At 44.3% G+C, this 18,263-nt stretch overlaps 1 protein-coding gene across 3 annotated transcripts in view; it reads right to left on the reverse strand.

The window, feature by feature from the left end:
• MINDY2 (MINDY lysine 48 deubiquitinase 2) overlaps nucleotides 1–18,263 on the reverse strand; it is a 278,383-nt gene that overhangs the window by 209,761 nt on the left and 50,359 nt on the right. For all 3 annotated transcript variants that reach the window (XM_030188817.1, XM_030188811.1, XM_030188807.1), the window contains exon 3: nucleotides 13,347–13,411. In XM_030188817.1, coding sequence (XP_030044677.1) covers nucleotides 13,347–13,411 — 65 coding nt within the window. The remainder of the gene's footprint in view (nucleotides 1–13,346; nucleotides 13,412–18,263) is intronic.

The raw sequence follows: 18,263 nt of genomic DNA on the forward strand, positions 1-18,263 counted from the left end.
ACTCCTTCAAAACTCTCCTCATATAAGTACATAAGTATTGTCACACTGGGACAGACCAAAGGTCCATCAAGTCCAGCATCCTGTTTTCAATAGCCAATCAAAGTCACAAATACCTGGCAAGATCCCAAAAAAGTTCAATACATTTTATGCTGCTTGTCCCAGAAATAACCAGTGGATTTTCCCCAAGTCAATTTATATTCCAATCATTTTTATTAAACCAGATAGAAAACCAACAAGTCAATTATGTGGGTAATATTTTAAGATTAAATCTAATATCCCGCCCTTCCCAACCCCCCCCCCCCCATTTTTTTTTTAATTTAAAAAATCAAAAACTTTATTAAAGAGCAGCGCTGAGTCCATCGTAATCAAAACAAAGAGTCCATTACATATTGAGCAGTCTATTCCGTGCAGTGGGCGTTAGTGTGTTCCAAAATGGGCTCCAACATTTCTGAAAGCAGTCTCCTGCAGTAGAAGAAAAATCTTGAATTTCCAAACGTTCTAGTCTTAACAGAAGAATCATACGTGAGGCCATTGCTGAACTGAAGGCTTTCCATAAGTCAACCATTCAGATAAAATGACCTGTTTCACAGTTAGTGTTGCCCTCTGCACAAAAGCTGTAAACCCAGAGGGGGCAGGAGGGCCCAGCTTTGGAAGACCAAATAGGAGTGCTGAATCATGCTGCCATCCCACCTGCCACATTTTGGAAACCTGTAATAAAATTGCCTTCCAAAAAGATGCAATTACAGTGCACTTCCAGAATATGTGTCCCAATGTTGCTCCGTCTGCTCCACATTTCAAACAGGATCCCTATGGGGAGAGGCCCATATGAACAGCCCTGCGGGGGGAAACATACAAGCGTAATGCGAATTTATACTGAAGTTCCCAATGAACCGCAGAAGTCGTCAAATTTGCGGATGTTTAATATATAATTTTTAAATTGCAGTACATTTAAGGTTACCTGAGTCCCTCTGCCACATCAAAAGCAGACTTTTACAGTCCAGCTCTGGAATGTTGTCTCGGATATGTCTATGATGGTATGAGAATGGCACCTTTTGCTAAGCTTCTAGAGAGAACACCGTTGCAAGCTCCTCCTGTACATCCTCTGCTACAGCTTCCCACGGTAAAGATCGCATATGTTTCAGTTGGCTATAACTGAACTCATCCTTCTGCTCAAGAGCAAATTTCCTCTGGAGATCCTCAAATGTTTTAGGTTTCCCCTCTCGGGTCACCACATGAAGTAAGTAGATGATTCCGCGTCTCCGCCATCGGCGAAACATGGGATAGAGTTGCCTGGGAGCAAAGGCCAGGTTGTCACAGACAGAAATGAAGGCGTCACCCTGGAAGACAAATGATGCAGCTTGCAGACCCATCGCCACGTGGCCTTGGCGGTGGACACTATGGAAGACATCTTTAGAGGTTGTGAAATAGGGCCCCCTGTGTTGCTGAAGTGGACGGTAGGTGACAACTGCAGTTCCAGAGTAGTATTGAAATAATCCTGTGTGGATCGAAACCAGTCATTAACGTGCCTCATGCCAACTGCTATTGTTATATGGCGCATACTTATAAGTCCCAGTCCTCTATACTCCACAGGAGTACACATGGTAGTTAAAGAACAATGGTAACTGTTAGAAGACATACAACCATTTAGGGACAATAATCATGTTATACAAGGCTATCCGGCCCAACAGAGAAATAGGAGGAGTGGCCTAGTGGTTAGGGTGGTGGACTTTGGTCCTGGGGAACTGAGGAACTGAGTTCGATTCCCACTTCAGGCACAGGCAGCTCCTCGTGACTCTGGGCAAGTCACTTAACCCTCCATTGCCCCATGTAAGCCGCATTGAGCCTGCCATGAGTGGGAAAGCGCGGGGTACAAATGTAACAACAACAAAAAAAAAAGATCTGAATCTTTGTTGAGTGTCACTCAGCAACCCCTGCACATTCAACTTGTATAACTGGGATAGATTTGCTGGAATTTGTACCCCAAGATATATAAGTGAATCATGCACCCCACTTAAGGGGAAAATCTGCTCAACTGAGCCCCTGAACATCGGGTACAGGAGAGAGTACTTGTGACGTATCCAAATTTAATAAAAAACCTGCCAATTTCCCAAATTGCTGTGTGAATTCAAGCAAATTTTTAAGTGAGTTAGCGGGGTCTGTTAGCACTATCAACAGGTCCATCTGCGTAAGCTAAGGCTTTAATTTGATGTCCGGAGAAAAATACCCAACTCACCTGCTCTAACAGGGAAAGCTTCCTTAGCAGCCGCTCCAATGATATTATACATAGTAACAGGGAGATTGGGCACCCCTGCCTAGTCCCTCTTGCAATGGGAAAACTTTTTTCTTTAAGACCATTAATCAGCAAATAAGCCGAAGGGATTCTATATAGGGACCTGACTGCCTGCAAGAACCAACCCCGAAATCCCATATGTGACAAGGTGTGAAATAAATAATCCCATCCCACTCTATCAAAGGCTTTGTCCGCGTCCAAAGTCACATATAGGGATGGCGTCCTTAAGTCCTGACAACATGCCATCACCAATAACAAATGATGCATATTGTGAGCCGGCTGTCGCATGCGGACAAATCTTTCTTGCTCCGGTCCTATCAACCTAGGGAGACATTGAGCCAGTCGTTCCGCCAATATTCTTGAAAGCAATTTAACATCTTCATTCAGAAAGGATATAGGCTGGTACGAACTGGCAATCTCTGGAGGCCGGCCTGGCTTAGATATAAGTGTTATCAGTGCAGTATTAGCATGAGCGGAGAAACATCCTCTCTCTATTACTTCTTCACAATAAGCCAACAACACCCCCAGAGCCTGGGGGACAAGCATTTTATAGTACTCTCCCGCAAATCCATCTGGTCCTGGAGCAGAACATAATTTTAAAGCTTTAACCACTGCCTGCAACTCTGACAATAATAACGGGGCATGTAGATAATCTAGTTCTGTTGCAGTCAACATGGGAAGACCCAGCGTGGATAAATAAGCTGTTAACTCCTGAGGGTTCAGTGAAGTTTCTGCCGCATAGAGTGAGAAAAAGTGGTCCATGAAAATTTTTGTTATATTTTCTAAGTTGTTTGTGAGGACTCCCTGAGTGTCTCGTAAAGATGTCACTGACCGTGGCCCGCTCCAGTTTTTAATAATTCGAGCCAACATTTTACCTGGTCTATTACCAAATCGATGTAGCCTGTATTTGCTGTATAACAAAGAGTAAGATTCTTTCTCGTGTAACAAGGTATTAAGCGCAGCCTGAGTGGCGCGTAGACTCTCCAATAAAGTTCAAGTGAGACACCTAGCATGGGCCATTTTGGTCCTCCTAAGCTGAGATTCTAATTGAACAATGCCTGCTGCTAGTCGCTTCTTGTGGGCCTGTACATATGCTATTACGTCCCCCCGAATTACTGCCTTCGAGGCCGACCAGTAAAGAGAGGGTTGGTCCACATGTATTGCATTATTGGTAGAATATTCAATCCACTTGTCTTGGATGTAATTTTAGAAAACAATATTTTTGTGCAAATAGAATGGATAACACTATCTCGTACCTCCTCTTACATCTGCAGATGTCTCCATATCTACTCACAGTAAAGCATGGTCCGAAATCTCTTCCGGGCCAATCACTGCAGCCGTTATCATTGGAAATAACCTTTGTTCTACCAGAATGTAGTCCAACCATACTAGTGTTCCGTGTGCTCGAGATCTGTGCATGTAATCGCGTTCACCAGGGTGTAATGTACGCCATGTGTCTATTAAATTAAGTGTCTGCATAAAATTGGCAAAAGTTTATTTCACGGCTCTTTGTAATACAATGCGGTCGGACTAGAACAATCTAAAGTAGGGTCTGACACCATATTAAAGTCACCCAAGACCATCAACTGTAATGAACTATGCTGTAAGCATTGCTGCAGCAGAGAGTGAAAAAAGTTGGGGTTATGTTGATTTGGACCATACAAGACTAACAACAAGAACTCTGTGCCTTTAAGCAAGAGGGAAGACTTGTAGGGCAGCCCTTTTCTAACCAAAACTGCTACCCCTCCCCATCTACTCTGAGAAGTTGAAAACACCTCTCCCACCCAATGACGCTGTAATTTTGCATGTTCTTCGAACAAAAGCCATGTCTCCTGCAAGCAGGCTATGTCTACTTTGTGACGTTTCAAGGCTGTCAAAAGTTTTGAGCGCTTAATTGGGGAAGTAATACCTCCCACATTCCATGAGGCTATTCTGGTGGGCACAGGGCTACCAGGGAAAACTAAAATGTAAAGAAATCAATCTGATCTGATAATAACGTCCCCGGTGCCCAGCCCCACCCGGGATCGCCTTTCTCCAAGCCCACTGACCACACCAAAACTCAGTGTTGATTTCCTACCCACTTGTCTGCAATTGGTTCCCATATTATTTTGCACTGCACCACCCACTGTAACATAGTAGATGACGGCAGAAAAAGACCTGCACGGTTCATCCAGTCTGCCCAACAAGATAAACTCATAGGTGCTACTTTTTGTGTATACCTTTCCTTGATTTGCATCTGCCATTTTCAGGGCACAGACCGTAGAAGTCTTGCCCAGCACTAGCCCCGCCTCCCAACCACCGGCTCTGCCACCCAATCTCCGCTAAGCTTCCGAGGATCCATTCCTTCTTAAAAGGATTCCTTTATGTTTATCCCACGCATGTTTGAATTCCGTTACCGTTTGCATTTGACTTGCCATTCCTTATGCTGTTTCTTATTATTTTCAGTCGGTTCCTTCTGCCATTTTCTAAAGGATTTTCTTATAGCTCTAATAGCTTCCTTCACCTCACTTTTTAACCATGCTGGCTGTCGTTTTGTCTTCCATCCTCCTTTTTTAATACGCAGAATAAATTTGGTATGGGCTTCCAGGATTTAGTTTTTTAACATCATCCACACCTGATGTACATTTTTGTCCCTCGAATCCGCTCCTCTAAGTTGTTTTTTCACCATTCTTCTCATTTTATCATAGTCTCCTTTTTTTCAAGTTAAACACTAACATATTGGATTTCCTGTATATACTTACTTCAAAGCTAATATCAAATTTGATCATATTATGATCAGTTATCAAGCAGCACCAGCACCATTACCTCCTGTACCAGATCATGCGCTCCACTAAGGACTAGGTCTAGAATTTTTCCTTCTCTCGTCAGCTCCTGTACCAGCTGCTCCATAAAGCAGTCCTTGATTTCGTCAAGGAATTTTACCTCCCTAGCATGCCCCGATGTTACATTTACCCAGTCAATATTGGGGTAATTGAAATTGTCCATTTTGTTTGCTTTCCTAATTTCCTTTAACATTTCTACATCCGTCTGTTCATCCTGGCCAGGCGGATGGCAGTACACTCCTATCACTATCCTTTCCCCCTTTATACATGGAATTTCAATCCATAGGGATTCCAAGATGTGTTTTGATTCCTGCAGAATTCTCAATCTGTTTGATTCAAGGTTCTCTTTAACATACAATGCTACCTCTCCACCAATTTGATTGACCCTATCACTACGATAGGGTCCACAGACCAACCATAAAGACAAAGAGAATTGCAGGTGCTACACTGACAGCCATAGATTTAGCCAAACACCAATGCAAATCATAGAGCGCATCCACCAAAGCGCAGACTCTAGCTAAAGAGACCTCTCTATCAATCAAGGACCAGTCTGAAGTTCTATCTAGAACACACTGTGACCACCAATAGCACACCCTAGCCACCAGGCTCTCCCACAAATGGCAGTCTGAACTGCTAAGGCAGAAACATCAAAACAATGCTTCAACAGAGACTTCATGCAAAAGATCCTGATGTTCTTTCAACACTAAGTAAATTCTGATTATTTTATTCCAATTTCTCAACTTTTTGGCTAGAGGTTTAGATACCTGATATTTTCTTTAATTTAATGCTTATTTAATTTACTGCTTATTGCTTAATTAATTTGTTTTGTGAACCCTCTTTCCTTTCCTGCCTAGCTCTGATAGAGAGGCTTTTCAAACTGCATTGTGGTTATAAAGCTGCTTTTTACATTGATGAAACTGCTATAAATTATTGGGAATATTTAGATTTATTTACAAAAGGAAAGTTATATTCCAGGGGAATTTGAAAGTTTAATCTTGAACTGAAAATTCCTTGACCAGACTTTACCATTCTGGTCATACTAGAGAACTTTCATTGTTACAGCACTTAGCTGACTCACTGGGACTTATAGTCTCACCCACCCACCCCAGGGTTTTCCACTCATTTATAGACAAGCCAAAACTTATTAACTTTACTCATCAGTCATACACAGGCAATCTTACAGACTGTTCACCCCAACATAGTACACCTATTCTTACCCATTTCAACCAATCAGGATGACTTTTATTCTCTGTAATAATTGGGGTGCTTTAGTTTCAAGGCCAATCATCTGGAGACTTAAGTCTTGTCCTATCTGTCTTCAGCTATCTAGTTTAAAACAGGAGCTCAGTAAAGTAAAGCAGAAATTGAATGCACTTAAAGCAACTTCTAAGACTGCACAGAATCATACCATCTTTTCACACTGCCTCAAAGAATAAAACTACCTAAGAATAGATGGTTCACGGTAGGCTCAGGCAGACTTCGTTATGTGACACAAAAGCATCCGCCCTCACAAGTGTTGCCCCTACAGAATTCTTTTGCTCCATTACAGCATGGTGATGATCCTGAAAATAGAATTGAGGCAGAAGAGAAAGCATTGAAGTTGGAGAAAAAGGATAAGAAAGTACCCAAAGAGGAAAGACAACCCCAAATCACAAATGTTAAAGCACATACCAGGAAATGTACATGGAAAGCGATGGCCACAAATGCTCGCAATCTAAGCAATAAAGTTCATGACCTTCAAGCCCTGATGTTGGAGGCAGACTTAGATGTTGTTGCAATCACGGAGACGTGGCTTAATGGTTCCCATGAATGGGATGCAAACATACCAGGCTATAATCTTTGGTCCTGGGGAACTGAGGAACTGAGTTCGATTCCCACTTCAGGCACAGGCAGCTCCTTGTGACTCTGGGCAAGTCACTTAACCCTCCATTGCCCCAGGTACAAATAAGTTCCTGTATACAATATGTAAGCCGCATTGAGCCTGCCATGAGTGGGAAAGCGCGGGGTGCAAATGTAACAAAAATAAAAATAAATAAAATGATACAGACGTTCAAATATTTGAAAGGTATTAATCCGCAAACGAACCTTTTCCGGAGATGCGAAGGTGGTAGAACGAGAGGACATGAAATGAGATTGAAGGGGGGCAGCCTCAAGAAAAATGTCAGGAAGTATTTTTTCATGGAGAGAGTAGTGGATGCTTGGAATGCCCTCCCGCGGGAAGTGGTGGAAATGAAAACGGTAACGGAATTCAAACATGCGTGGGATAAACATAAAAGAATCCTGTTCAGAAGGAATGGATCCTCAGGAGCTTAGCCGTGATTGGGTGCAGAGCCGGTGGTTGGGAGGCGGGGATAGTGCTGAGCAGACTTATACGGTCTGTGCCAGAGACAGTGGTGGGAGGTGGGGCTGGTGGTTGGGAGGCGGGGATAGTGCTGGGCAGACTTATACGGTCTGTGCCCTGAAGAGGACAGGTACAAATCAAAGTAGGGTATACACAAAAAGAAGCACAAATGAGTTTATCTTGTTGGGCAGACTGGATGGACCGTGCAGGTCTTTTTCTGCAGTCATCTACTATGTTACTATGTTACTGTACACCCATCAACTGGCACCATAACTGCTAAGACCACTGCATCAATGATTGGAGGCTTCAGCAAAGTTTTATCAGAGTCCAGAACAGGATAAAGCCGAATCATGGATCTAGCTAACAATGGAAAGGAGCATCTGGAACCTTCCATTGTGCCTGAACAATCTCCCTGATGTCTTGATGCATTGGAAAAGACTTACCCGACGTACGGATCCCCTTCGCCAAGTGCTCCACCGTATGCTGCGGCCACAGTTCAAAACCAAGGAAATAAGCTAACACCTGAACCACTGAGGGGTCCTCGCCCGGCAGGAGGTCATCCTGAGGAGGGAAAGGCTCTGTAAGCCCCTCCTAGTCCTCCCAGAATCTGACCTCCTCCTCATCATCTAAAAACGGGTCAGATTCTAAAAGATCTCCAGGAGACTCCGTCCTCCTCCTCCTCATAGTACCCGAGGAAACTTGGAAAGGGAAGAAGAGGAAAGACCCCTAGAGGTCCCCAGGGTATCCTCCACCTGGGGAGCAGACTGTTTCAAAAGAAAGGCCTTGTACATGGCCAAAACAAACTCTGGAGGAAACCTCCCTTCAGGGATTCCCCCTTGCAGCACTGCTGAAGCTGAGGATGGAAGGGATGCCTAAGGAGTGAGAAGTGGAGGCCACTCTCTTGCATGTGACTGGGAATCTAAAATGGCAGTGTGGAACTGAGAAAGTTAAACTTACGTTTTTAAACAGAAATGCAAGAAATTGTCTTAAGTGAGCTAGTGACAAAATGCTGGCTTAGCTGACACAGAAGGCCAGTAAGTAGAAGTGTACTGCAGACCTCTTTATCTATAATGACAAAGAAAGGCCTTCAAATAAGAGAGGTTAAAAGAAGGTCTGAACTGACTAGTATTTGTGATAGATGTCTTCTTTTAGCATATTCTGTAGAAAAGCAGGTAAATGCTAGTCTATTTAAGGTAGTTGAGAAATGCTATGTAATAGGTTTTTCCATTGACCTATGTCCTTATACTTCAGACTTTTAACATACTTGCTTAGATTAAGTTCAGCCTTCTAAAACGTACAGTATGTCTTGCTGATGCTATGGAATTCTGTATAGATGAATCAATTACCTCATATGTGTTTAAGGGGTATAAATGTAAGCACTAGACTATCATTCTTCTGGGGAGACTTGGAAGGAGAAAGCCATTTCTCCATGTCTTTCCTTCTTATTGGGATAAGATAAATGTTACGGACGGTGAGTTCTTGTGCCGTGCTACGCACCGGCGGGCAAGTCCGTGCTCAGCTGGTGGCCGAACAATTCCCAAAGCTTCACCTATAGCAACCGCCGTTCTCCGAGGGTTGAGCCCCCAGGTGCAGGCGGCCGCCAGGACTTGCAGACGCAGCTGGAATCGGAGTCAGGCAGCGAGCAAGGAGTGGACAGGAGACTGGCAGTGGTCAAGGCAGGCGGCAAGCAGAGAAGGGTCCGAAGTCAGGCAGTGGTCAAGGCAGGTGGCAAGCAGAGAAGGGTCCGGAGTCAGGCACTAGTCAAGGCAGGCGGCAAGCAGAGAAGGGTCCGGTCAGGCAGTGGTCAAGGCAGGCGGCAAGCAGAGAAGGGTCTAGATATCAGCAGGGGTCAGATCAGGTCAGGCCAGGCAAGAAGCAGTTGGAAAACCACGCAGGAGCTCAAATCTCTCTACCAAAGTAGAAGCCAAAGCAAAGTTTGTGGGGAAGGCTCGCTCCTTAAACAGCCCCCACCTCAGAGAGATGAGCTTCAGCTGGTAAGAGGGCAGGGAAACGGGAGTCAGTTGGACTGGCCTGGGAGATCCTGATAGGCCAGCCAGCAAGGGGAGGCGGAGCCTGACCATGAGGGCCAATCCGAATGTTATGGGCGTGGCCTAAGTTCCTAGGCCCCGCAGCCGAACGAGGAACGCCGATGGAGGAGCGTCGGCGCTGCCAAGATGGCCGGTGCTCCCCCATGTACTGGGGAGAGGCGACGAGAGGGACGCCAGCCAGGCACACAGCGCCAGCGGAGAAGATGGAAATCGCGGCATTGCAGCATCGGCCCGGCCAGCATGGCCGACGCTCCCCCTCACTGAGGCGGGGCCGAAGCGCGGGCCGAACAGGACACAGGTGAGGGACGCGACAATTAAATATGCAGCTCTACTAAAGAGACCAATTTTACTGATCCTGTGTGGGACAATGTATTTTATTTTCTATAAATTTATATACCTTCTACAGCGGCTGTTCCAGCCAAAACTGGAACCGCCAGCCTGCTGAAACCTGACTCTGCAGATGGAGCTGCTGGCCCACTGACACCTCTGGAATGTGCTGAACCCGTCATCTCCAAAGTCTCCAGATACTGGTGAAGAAATTTTATACACGTCAGTGGTGGTAATACCTCGCCACTGACAAACAGGGCAGCACTTCAACTTTTCCGACATGACTGCTGAACCATACATCCTGACTGAACGGAGAGACAGCCGCTTCTCACCTGCAGAACAACAAACTGGCTCTAACAGAGAGAAAACTGGAGACTGTTACTTCTGTACTGCTCCACAAAGCTGCTGCAATTAAATTGGGACACATTTGGATTACTTAGTTTGGGGGGTTTTTTTGTCAGAAAAATGTGGCGGTCTTCCCTCTGTGAGGTTGAGGCCCACAGTTCAAAGCTCAGCAGAACAAGTCTCCCACAGGATTTCCAGGGACTACAGGAAAGAAGGGGGGGAGGGACTTGGCCACCCCAGTATAGCATTCCCGAGGCACCAGAGAGCCTCCACAGGCCTCAGCCTCTGCCAGCAACTAAAGGGACCGAAGGAGCACAGAGAGAAAGGCAGAAGAAATAAGAAGGGAAAAAATACCTTTTTTTTTTTTAAACCAAAGAAAATAAATATTGAAGAACAAAGAAGAAAAGAATATATCCTAAGAATGAAGGGCTCACAATCTACCACCTGATTGAGACCGATAAATACTGACTGAAGGAGTGGCCTAGTGGTTAGGGTGGTGGACTCTGGACCTGGGGAACTGAGGAACTGAGTTCGATTCCCACTTCAGGCACAGCTCCTTGTGACTCTGGGCAAGTCACTTAACCCTCCATTGCACCAGGTACAAATAAGTACCTGTATATGTAAGCCGCATTGAGCCTGCCATGAGTGGGAAAGCGCGGGGTACAAATGTAACTAAAATAAAAATAACTGCGGCTGGACAAAGGTGTTATAGGCTCACATAATTAGAGTTCTCGACTGATCAAGATGGCGTCGAGGTCGGACGTCCTGTGCTGAGCTTTGGGAGGCTTTTATTCCTTCCATTCTATTTCTTGACCTATAATACCTAAGAGAAAGGGAAAGATTAGAGGTGGTTCCTCCTTACCTCTGTGATCCCTACTCTTCGTCAGCCACCAATCACAGCATATGCGACGCCAACTGCATCTAAGGGCGCTCCGTTGACTGGCACAGAGAGGAGTCCTGGTCAGGAAAGTGAAATTTCACTTAGCCCGCAAAGTCCAGTGCAACAGGCTCCAGGAGCAGTCAGCATGTCGGGAAGTGTACCTGTCGAGACCTCGGAAGTCGGGGTTTCTGATCTGGCTAAGGAGGGGCCTCCCTATGATATAGTGATGCTCCAGCAGCCACAATAGACGAGATTTGCACCAAGATTGCATCCTGTGCACAGACTGTGTCAGAATCATGTAACAAATGTTGCGTGGAGAGCATCCATGCACCTTCAATGGGCTTGATAGGCAACCCAAAACCACTGGGAAACAATGCATTCTACGGCTCTGAATTCCCCCACCAGAAGTGGAGGTGTACCCTAGTCAATCATGGGTCTTCTCACCACCACATTCCTGAAACCAATGAACTCTAGGTAGGCAAAGAGGAGACAACATCCATGCCACACTTCAGGGCAAGCCTGAAGTCATTAGTCCCTCTGACTCCTTTGGAACAGATCAACATGTTCAGCAACCTACAGGCAGTCCATAAGACATAGACATACCAAAGCAAGGCTTGAGAAACTGATCATACGGGTTGCTGGATCACAGAGAAAGACCTCCTGTTCCAGGTCCAACATTTCTCAAATGTCACCCCTCAAGCAAGAACATCCCTCTGCCAGTGGTACTGCACAACAGACACCACAACCCCCCCCCCCCCCCCATCCACTGACTGGGCCCATGCCACACTGCTGCGGTCTCTCCCAGGAGTTGTTCAACTGGCCCCTCTTGATTTCTGCTGCTGCTGCTACTGTCCTCAACACCTCTATTACTTGGCAGCACTCCCTTTTTAACTAAACATTTATTCTTGAGATGGGCAGGGACAGGACACAGAAAAACAAGGGACAAAGAACCCCGGAAGGGAAAGGTGATGGAAAAGGTTTGGGAGAAGAGAAGAGAGAACCAGAGAAATCTCTAAGGACTCTTACCCCCTAGATATGGGTCCTATAGGACCATGCTGCCACAGACATCATGACCCACCAGGAATGGCACCCACAGTCTGAATCTAGAGGGACTACACAACCCACTGGCACTGGCCTCAGTCCCAGGGGACCACTTCCAGAATGGCCTCAACAAACAGGGACACATGGATTTTGTTTGGGACCAAGGAGAGGACCTCCTCCTGTTCCATCAGGGCAAAGGTCTACAGAACAATCCCCGAGAGCACCACTTGAGTTTAACACATGGCCACAGACTGCACCCTCGGGAGTCAGGCCACAAGATGACTTCTACGATACCAGTCCAATCAGCACCATTTGTTGGAGGCAGAGAAATACTGGCAGGTTCCAGTGCTGCCATCACCCCTTATACTGGTGAAAACATCACAGAAATTAAATATTCTATCCCTTCATCTGCTGGTTGGCGAGTATAACCCATCAATCTTGACTAGTCTAGCACGATAATGTGGGAGGAGTGCCTAATGGTTAGTGCAGCAGACTTTGATCCTGGCAGCCTGCGCTCGATTCCCACTGCAGCTCCTTCTGATCTTGGGCAAGTTGCTTAACCCTCCATTGCCCCAGGTACAAAACATATTGTGAGCCCTCTAGGGACAGAGAAAGTACCTGCATATAACGTGTACAGCACTGCATACATCTAGTAGCACTATAGAAATGATTAGTAGTAGTAGGATGATAAAGAATGAGTTATTTCAGTTGAATTTCTGCTGATGAAAAGTACTTTTCCAAAGCATGTTCAAAATTAGGTGGGCCGCCAAGACACTGTTAACAGTATAAGCAACTACAGCTATCTTGAGTGTAGAAAATGTGGCTTCCCTAATTAAAAAATTTTAAGTGAAGAGAATGCCCATGAGGAGTGCTGCATTGATACCACTGTCTACCCAGCCCTTTATCCACACAATATGGATCATACTATTTCTACTGTTTCAGCCCTATTCTAGATACAGATCTCTAGGTATGAAGATCAATATCCATGCTAATTTAACCTCTAACCTTCCTGCTCATACAGCCATCCATCACTGAAGTAGAAACTTGTCCAGATGGAATGGAAGAATCTGACTTGAGATCATGACTTCATTTTACTTAAGTCACTGAAAAACAACAGACAGCAAGGACTTTGGCAATGGGATTGGCAGAATTTGAACTGAGAGGTTAAAGGCTTTGAACTCCTCTATCAAATTCTTATGTTTACAGAAATTATTCAATTTTCAAAGAAAATGAAAAGAAACAAGTTTATTACCTGCTCATAGTTTAGTCGCTGAACTTCAGAGATCTCTTTCGGTTTTGCTTCAAGGATATAATCTCCTACAAAAAAAACAGGTAAAGTGAAACGTTTCAAAGCTTACACTTTATAATGGTGAACATTCTAGAGTCTCAGAGTATTCTTTCACAAATTCCTTTAGTTTCATAAAACCAAAGGCACAGGCAAACTAGACACTTGTCTAAGGCCCAAAAATGTAAGGGGGCCCTGTTAGTGATGATGCTCAGGATTCAGGAGGCTAGTTTTTTTTCAGGATTCTATAGATTTGTAAATTAACTTCCTTGAAGCCAGAAGGAGGGTTTAAGTGTCTGGATATTTTTCAAAGTTTAGCCCACTATAGCTCTCAAATCCTCCCCCCCCCCCCCCCACCCCTTCCATCACACAGACTGTGGTAGGATCCAGCCAATGGGTAGGCTATTCTAGTGACAAGAAAGAGATGATGAGCTGGTGAGAGTTCCTGTGCAGGACAAGTGCTGAATTCTGCAAAGGGCCTTTGAGAGAGCCAACAGAACCACCAGGAATGGGGTTGGTTATTGAGAAGGGATAGGAATGAGGAAAGTGTGATGGGTCTGTTGCTACAAGCTGAGAAAAAGAACTGGTAGCAAATGGCAAGAACTTTACATGAGAGGTGGGCATTGCTGGTTGGAAGAGGGCACTGACTCAAAGAGCACATGAGCAACAAGCAGCAACACAACTCCAGAAAAGAGTGAGAGTCATTCCATCTATAAAGTGATAAAGTACATGCATGATTTATCTGAAGAGCAATAGTGCATGTGTGTCTGTGTCTCTGGTGGTGACAGTTTCATACAGAGTTTCCCTTTGAAGTTTTGGGCTGGAATGGAGAAGCCCAGTGGTAAAAAATGTATCTGTGTGTATACTATGTGAAAGGAAGTTTTCAGTCATGAGAATTTACCCAGCTAACTATTAAGTTACCTGGACAAATTCCTTTGAAAACAATCCTAATACTACCTCCACTCTATCCATATCCTTTCAGAAGCACCAAATAAAACTAACCATTTGTTTTTCCTTCATCCATTTGTGAAGCTTTTTTCACATGTGAAAACTTTGTAACTTTATATACCTAAACAAGTCGCCCATAAATCTCACTCACTGAGGCAGTTCAATTTGTGGTATCACTGGTTTGTACCAGAGGCAATAGAGGGTGAAAACAACTTGCTCAACTTCCCTGGTACATAGCCCACTGCTCCAAAGCTATCATGTTACCCAGTTCTAGGAGGAAGACTTCTTGGTCAGTCCTGTTTTTAATTTATATCCCACTTCAATGTGATATATATGCCCCCCAATTCTACCCAATGAAATCAGTGCTTGAAGTCCTATAATGCACCAAGATAAGGCTGCCATAAATCCAGAACTGGCCTAAAATCTCCTTCCTGGAACTGGGTATCTTGGCAGTTCTCCATTTCTAACCATTAAGTCATTCCATTTGAAGCACATGCTTGCCTTGCTCACTTACAGACTATCACTGCTGTTACACCAATAGTAGAGTTCAGCTCTTTTCTTGCTGCTTCTATAGAGGTGAAATATGGGGGAAAAGGCTTTGATTGAAGATCTGGGAAAAAGAGGGGTGGGAAGCAAAGAAAATGAATGTGACTCAGGGTGGAGGGAAGGCTAAGAAAAAAAAAGGGATCCATGGCAGGGGGCCTATAAATGTTTGTTTGCCTAGGACCCAATATAATTTTAATCCAGCCCTGATTATTCCCTTTATGTAAAATTAAACAGGGTAAAACACTAATTCATATCACCTCATTTTCACGTGGGTAATGTATCAAGTTACATCAAAAAAATTATTATAGATTGAAAATGTTATTACATAGACCCTTCAATCATTTTAGTTACTGTGAAAAAAATTTGTCTTAAAAAAAAAAAGTCAGACAACCTACATCCAGTGAAGTTAGCTTAAATCCAGAGTCACAGATTGGCATGGGAGGACTGGTCCCTAGCCATGTGGGTAACCTCATTCATCCAGGATTATCTGAGATCTTTGTTAAACCCAGAAGGGTGCGTTTGGTTTAGGTATGTGGAACTGAGAGGTTTGCTGAAGATGTTGCCAATATTTGAGGAATATCTTCGATTTAATCCACCCTCATGCTGCTGGTGGTGGTGATGGTGGCTGAAAACTGAGATGACCCTAGCCTTCTGGTTCAGGGAGCCTAGTAGAACTGGGAAGTGTACTGAGTTTGGAAGAGAAAGTGCTGGGACTTTCTAAACTGGTTGCAGTGACCCTAGACAACCTCTGGGAAGCTATGACCATAACCAATACCTCCCCTCTCTGTTAAATTTGATGAACTACTTGAGGACCTCAGACCAAGGTTGTACCCAGGAGATGATACTGGATGAGTGAACAAAAGTCTTTGAGTGTGCTTAAATTGTTGCTCTAACTTTTAATGAGGCTCTAATTCAAGACAAGGAAAAAGTACATTAAGAATGGAAAAACTTGAAAATTATTAGGAATTCATAAAATGCAGAATTAAAAACTTCAATGAGTCATTTTTTATATTATTTGGGGGATATATTTAGATAAAGAACTTGTAAAACTACTAGGCAGTGTTAAGATGCTGTTCCTCCCATTTCTAGAATATATTATGTTGACTTTTGGGGATCAGAGATTTTTAGCGGGTGGTCAAGATATATTTTAAGACATCTCTGTTCAAGTAAACTACCTTAAAGTCTTTTTTTGAAAAACATATCAGCTCAAATAAAAAAAAATCTGTTGACAATCTTGATTTGACTGGATTCATGCATGAGAATGTACTATATTATCTAAGGCTACCTTGTTAATTACCTTTGTTCTGGAAGTAGATGGACAATGGAACTTTCCTTGAACATTTAAGGATGTTGCCTTTTCTTAGGCCACAAAATGTGTTTTTCTTGATTTAAGGGGCTGCCCAGGTGAGGTAGAAAGCTTTTGGGCCTGTGATCTTGTTATTCTGGACGTGAGCCCTTGAGCCCAGGCCAAGGCCTAGGGTGGACCGAACAGGCCCTATGCACCACCCCAGCCACCAAACCCCGCACACTCACAATAACCAACAGGCACCACAAGAAAGGGGAAGATAGAGCATTCAGGAGGGCCTCACACAGAGACCAAGCAAGCAGGCCTCACAGCCGACCGGGAACCGAGTCACACTCTGGGAGGGAGGAAAGAATAACAAGGGTTCCACATGGAACTGTAGCGCACACAATGCAGGGTAAAGCCACAGAGAAAAGGGTGAGAGGCAGAAGCCTCTACGGGAAAACAAAGCTGTGCCACAGGCAAACAAGAATACAGGAAGCCCCAGAAAGAAACACTCTAGGCTTAAACAGCACAACACTCAGGTAAAAGGAAACCAACTATAGGAATATACTCTAGGCTGAAACAACACATAACACAAGGAAACAAGGCTGTACTTACAGCACACAAAGGAAAAGGGAGAACTACCTAAGGAATACACAAACTGGCCCCAAAACCTCCGAGGGAAAAAAGGAACTGCTAAAGGGAAAGAACAGGGAAGAGCACTCTGCAGACAAGGTAAGGGGAGAGTAAACAAATAGAGGAAGCTGCCTTGACACACACAGACCAGAACAGGAACGCTGCTCTCCACACAAAAGAGACAGCTACAGCAAACAAAAGAGAAATGAACAAACAAACAGGAGCAAAAATATAAGAACAAGGAAAGGCAGAACCACAGGGAGCAGAGCAGCAGCTCAGAACAAGCAAGGGAACACTGAAGAAGAGAAAGCTAAACAAATAAACTGAAATGATTCAAGGCAACAGCTTACCTCAGACAGCACAATGTTAGAGCAGAAGAAGCAAACCAGGTGGGGGAAGTGAGGCAATCAGGCTCATGCTGGGAATACCCAGCACACACACACACAGACACCCCAAGCACAAGGCGGAGAAAGGCTAAACTCCCACGTAACACAAGCGCCCAAACACAGGCTGGTTTCAGCAAGGCAAATAACGCCAAAGCAATGATTGCAAGGGAAAGGCAGGCTTAAATGGATCAAGCTTCTGACGTCTATTAGCTCAGCCCAAGCCAATCAGGAGTGAGTCCCAAACCTTTCCCTGCCTATCCAGCAGAATCATAGCAGATCTCAGGTGGTGGCCTTGGAAACCTCTTTTCCTTAAACTCCCATGTGTTCTAAAAAGCTGAGAAATAAGAAATGATTTCTCTGAATCAAAGAACATCAGAAAATGTTGGATGATAAGAGCTCTCCAGAATGCTGTACCAGATCACATTTGGATGCTTTATCATGTTTGATGTTATCTTCATATTTGCCTATTTGTATTATGATTAAAGGGTGCTCTCTTCCTATCCTATCACATTTTCACCCCTCAAAATCCATTTAAAGTACTGTAAACACTAACAGCAAGTTCATGTTTGAAGAGTGGTACATTTCATATGAAAAAAATTCCATGGAAGCCCTATCTTAACATCTCCATTTTGTATGTGCTTTTAATAAAGAGTTAATCGCATGTACCGCAAAAACACATCTTTCAACAGGGATCTGCAGCTGATGTTCGGTTTAGTCAGCACCTTCAAGGACAATGACATTAGATGCTCACTTCCTTGATTTAACAGTCTTATTTGTTCCCTGTTCAACATGAACCATCACTGTAGCTCCCCAGTTTGACACTTTCTTATTCTCATCTTCTCTACACTGAACTCTAGTGAACTACATCAACACTAGACAAACTACTCTCTAAGAAAACCCAGTTACTAAATACTAATGACCCTTGTATGAGAACTTTCCTGAGAATTTCTCCCTCTGGAATTTTGTTCTCTACTCAGTCTTCAACAAAGTAGCTCCATCTCAGACGATGCTCTGCCCCCCCCCCCCCCCCCCACCAAAAAGTATGAACATCCATGGTACAATGATAGACTACACCAGGTAAGA

Source organism: Microcaecilia unicolor, chromosome 1 (genome assembly GCF_901765095.1).
Source record: "Microcaecilia unicolor chromosome 1, aMicUni1.1, whole genome shotgun sequence".
NCBI classification, from domain to species: Eukaryota; Metazoa; Chordata; class Amphibia; order Gymnophiona; family Siphonopidae; genus Microcaecilia; species Microcaecilia unicolor.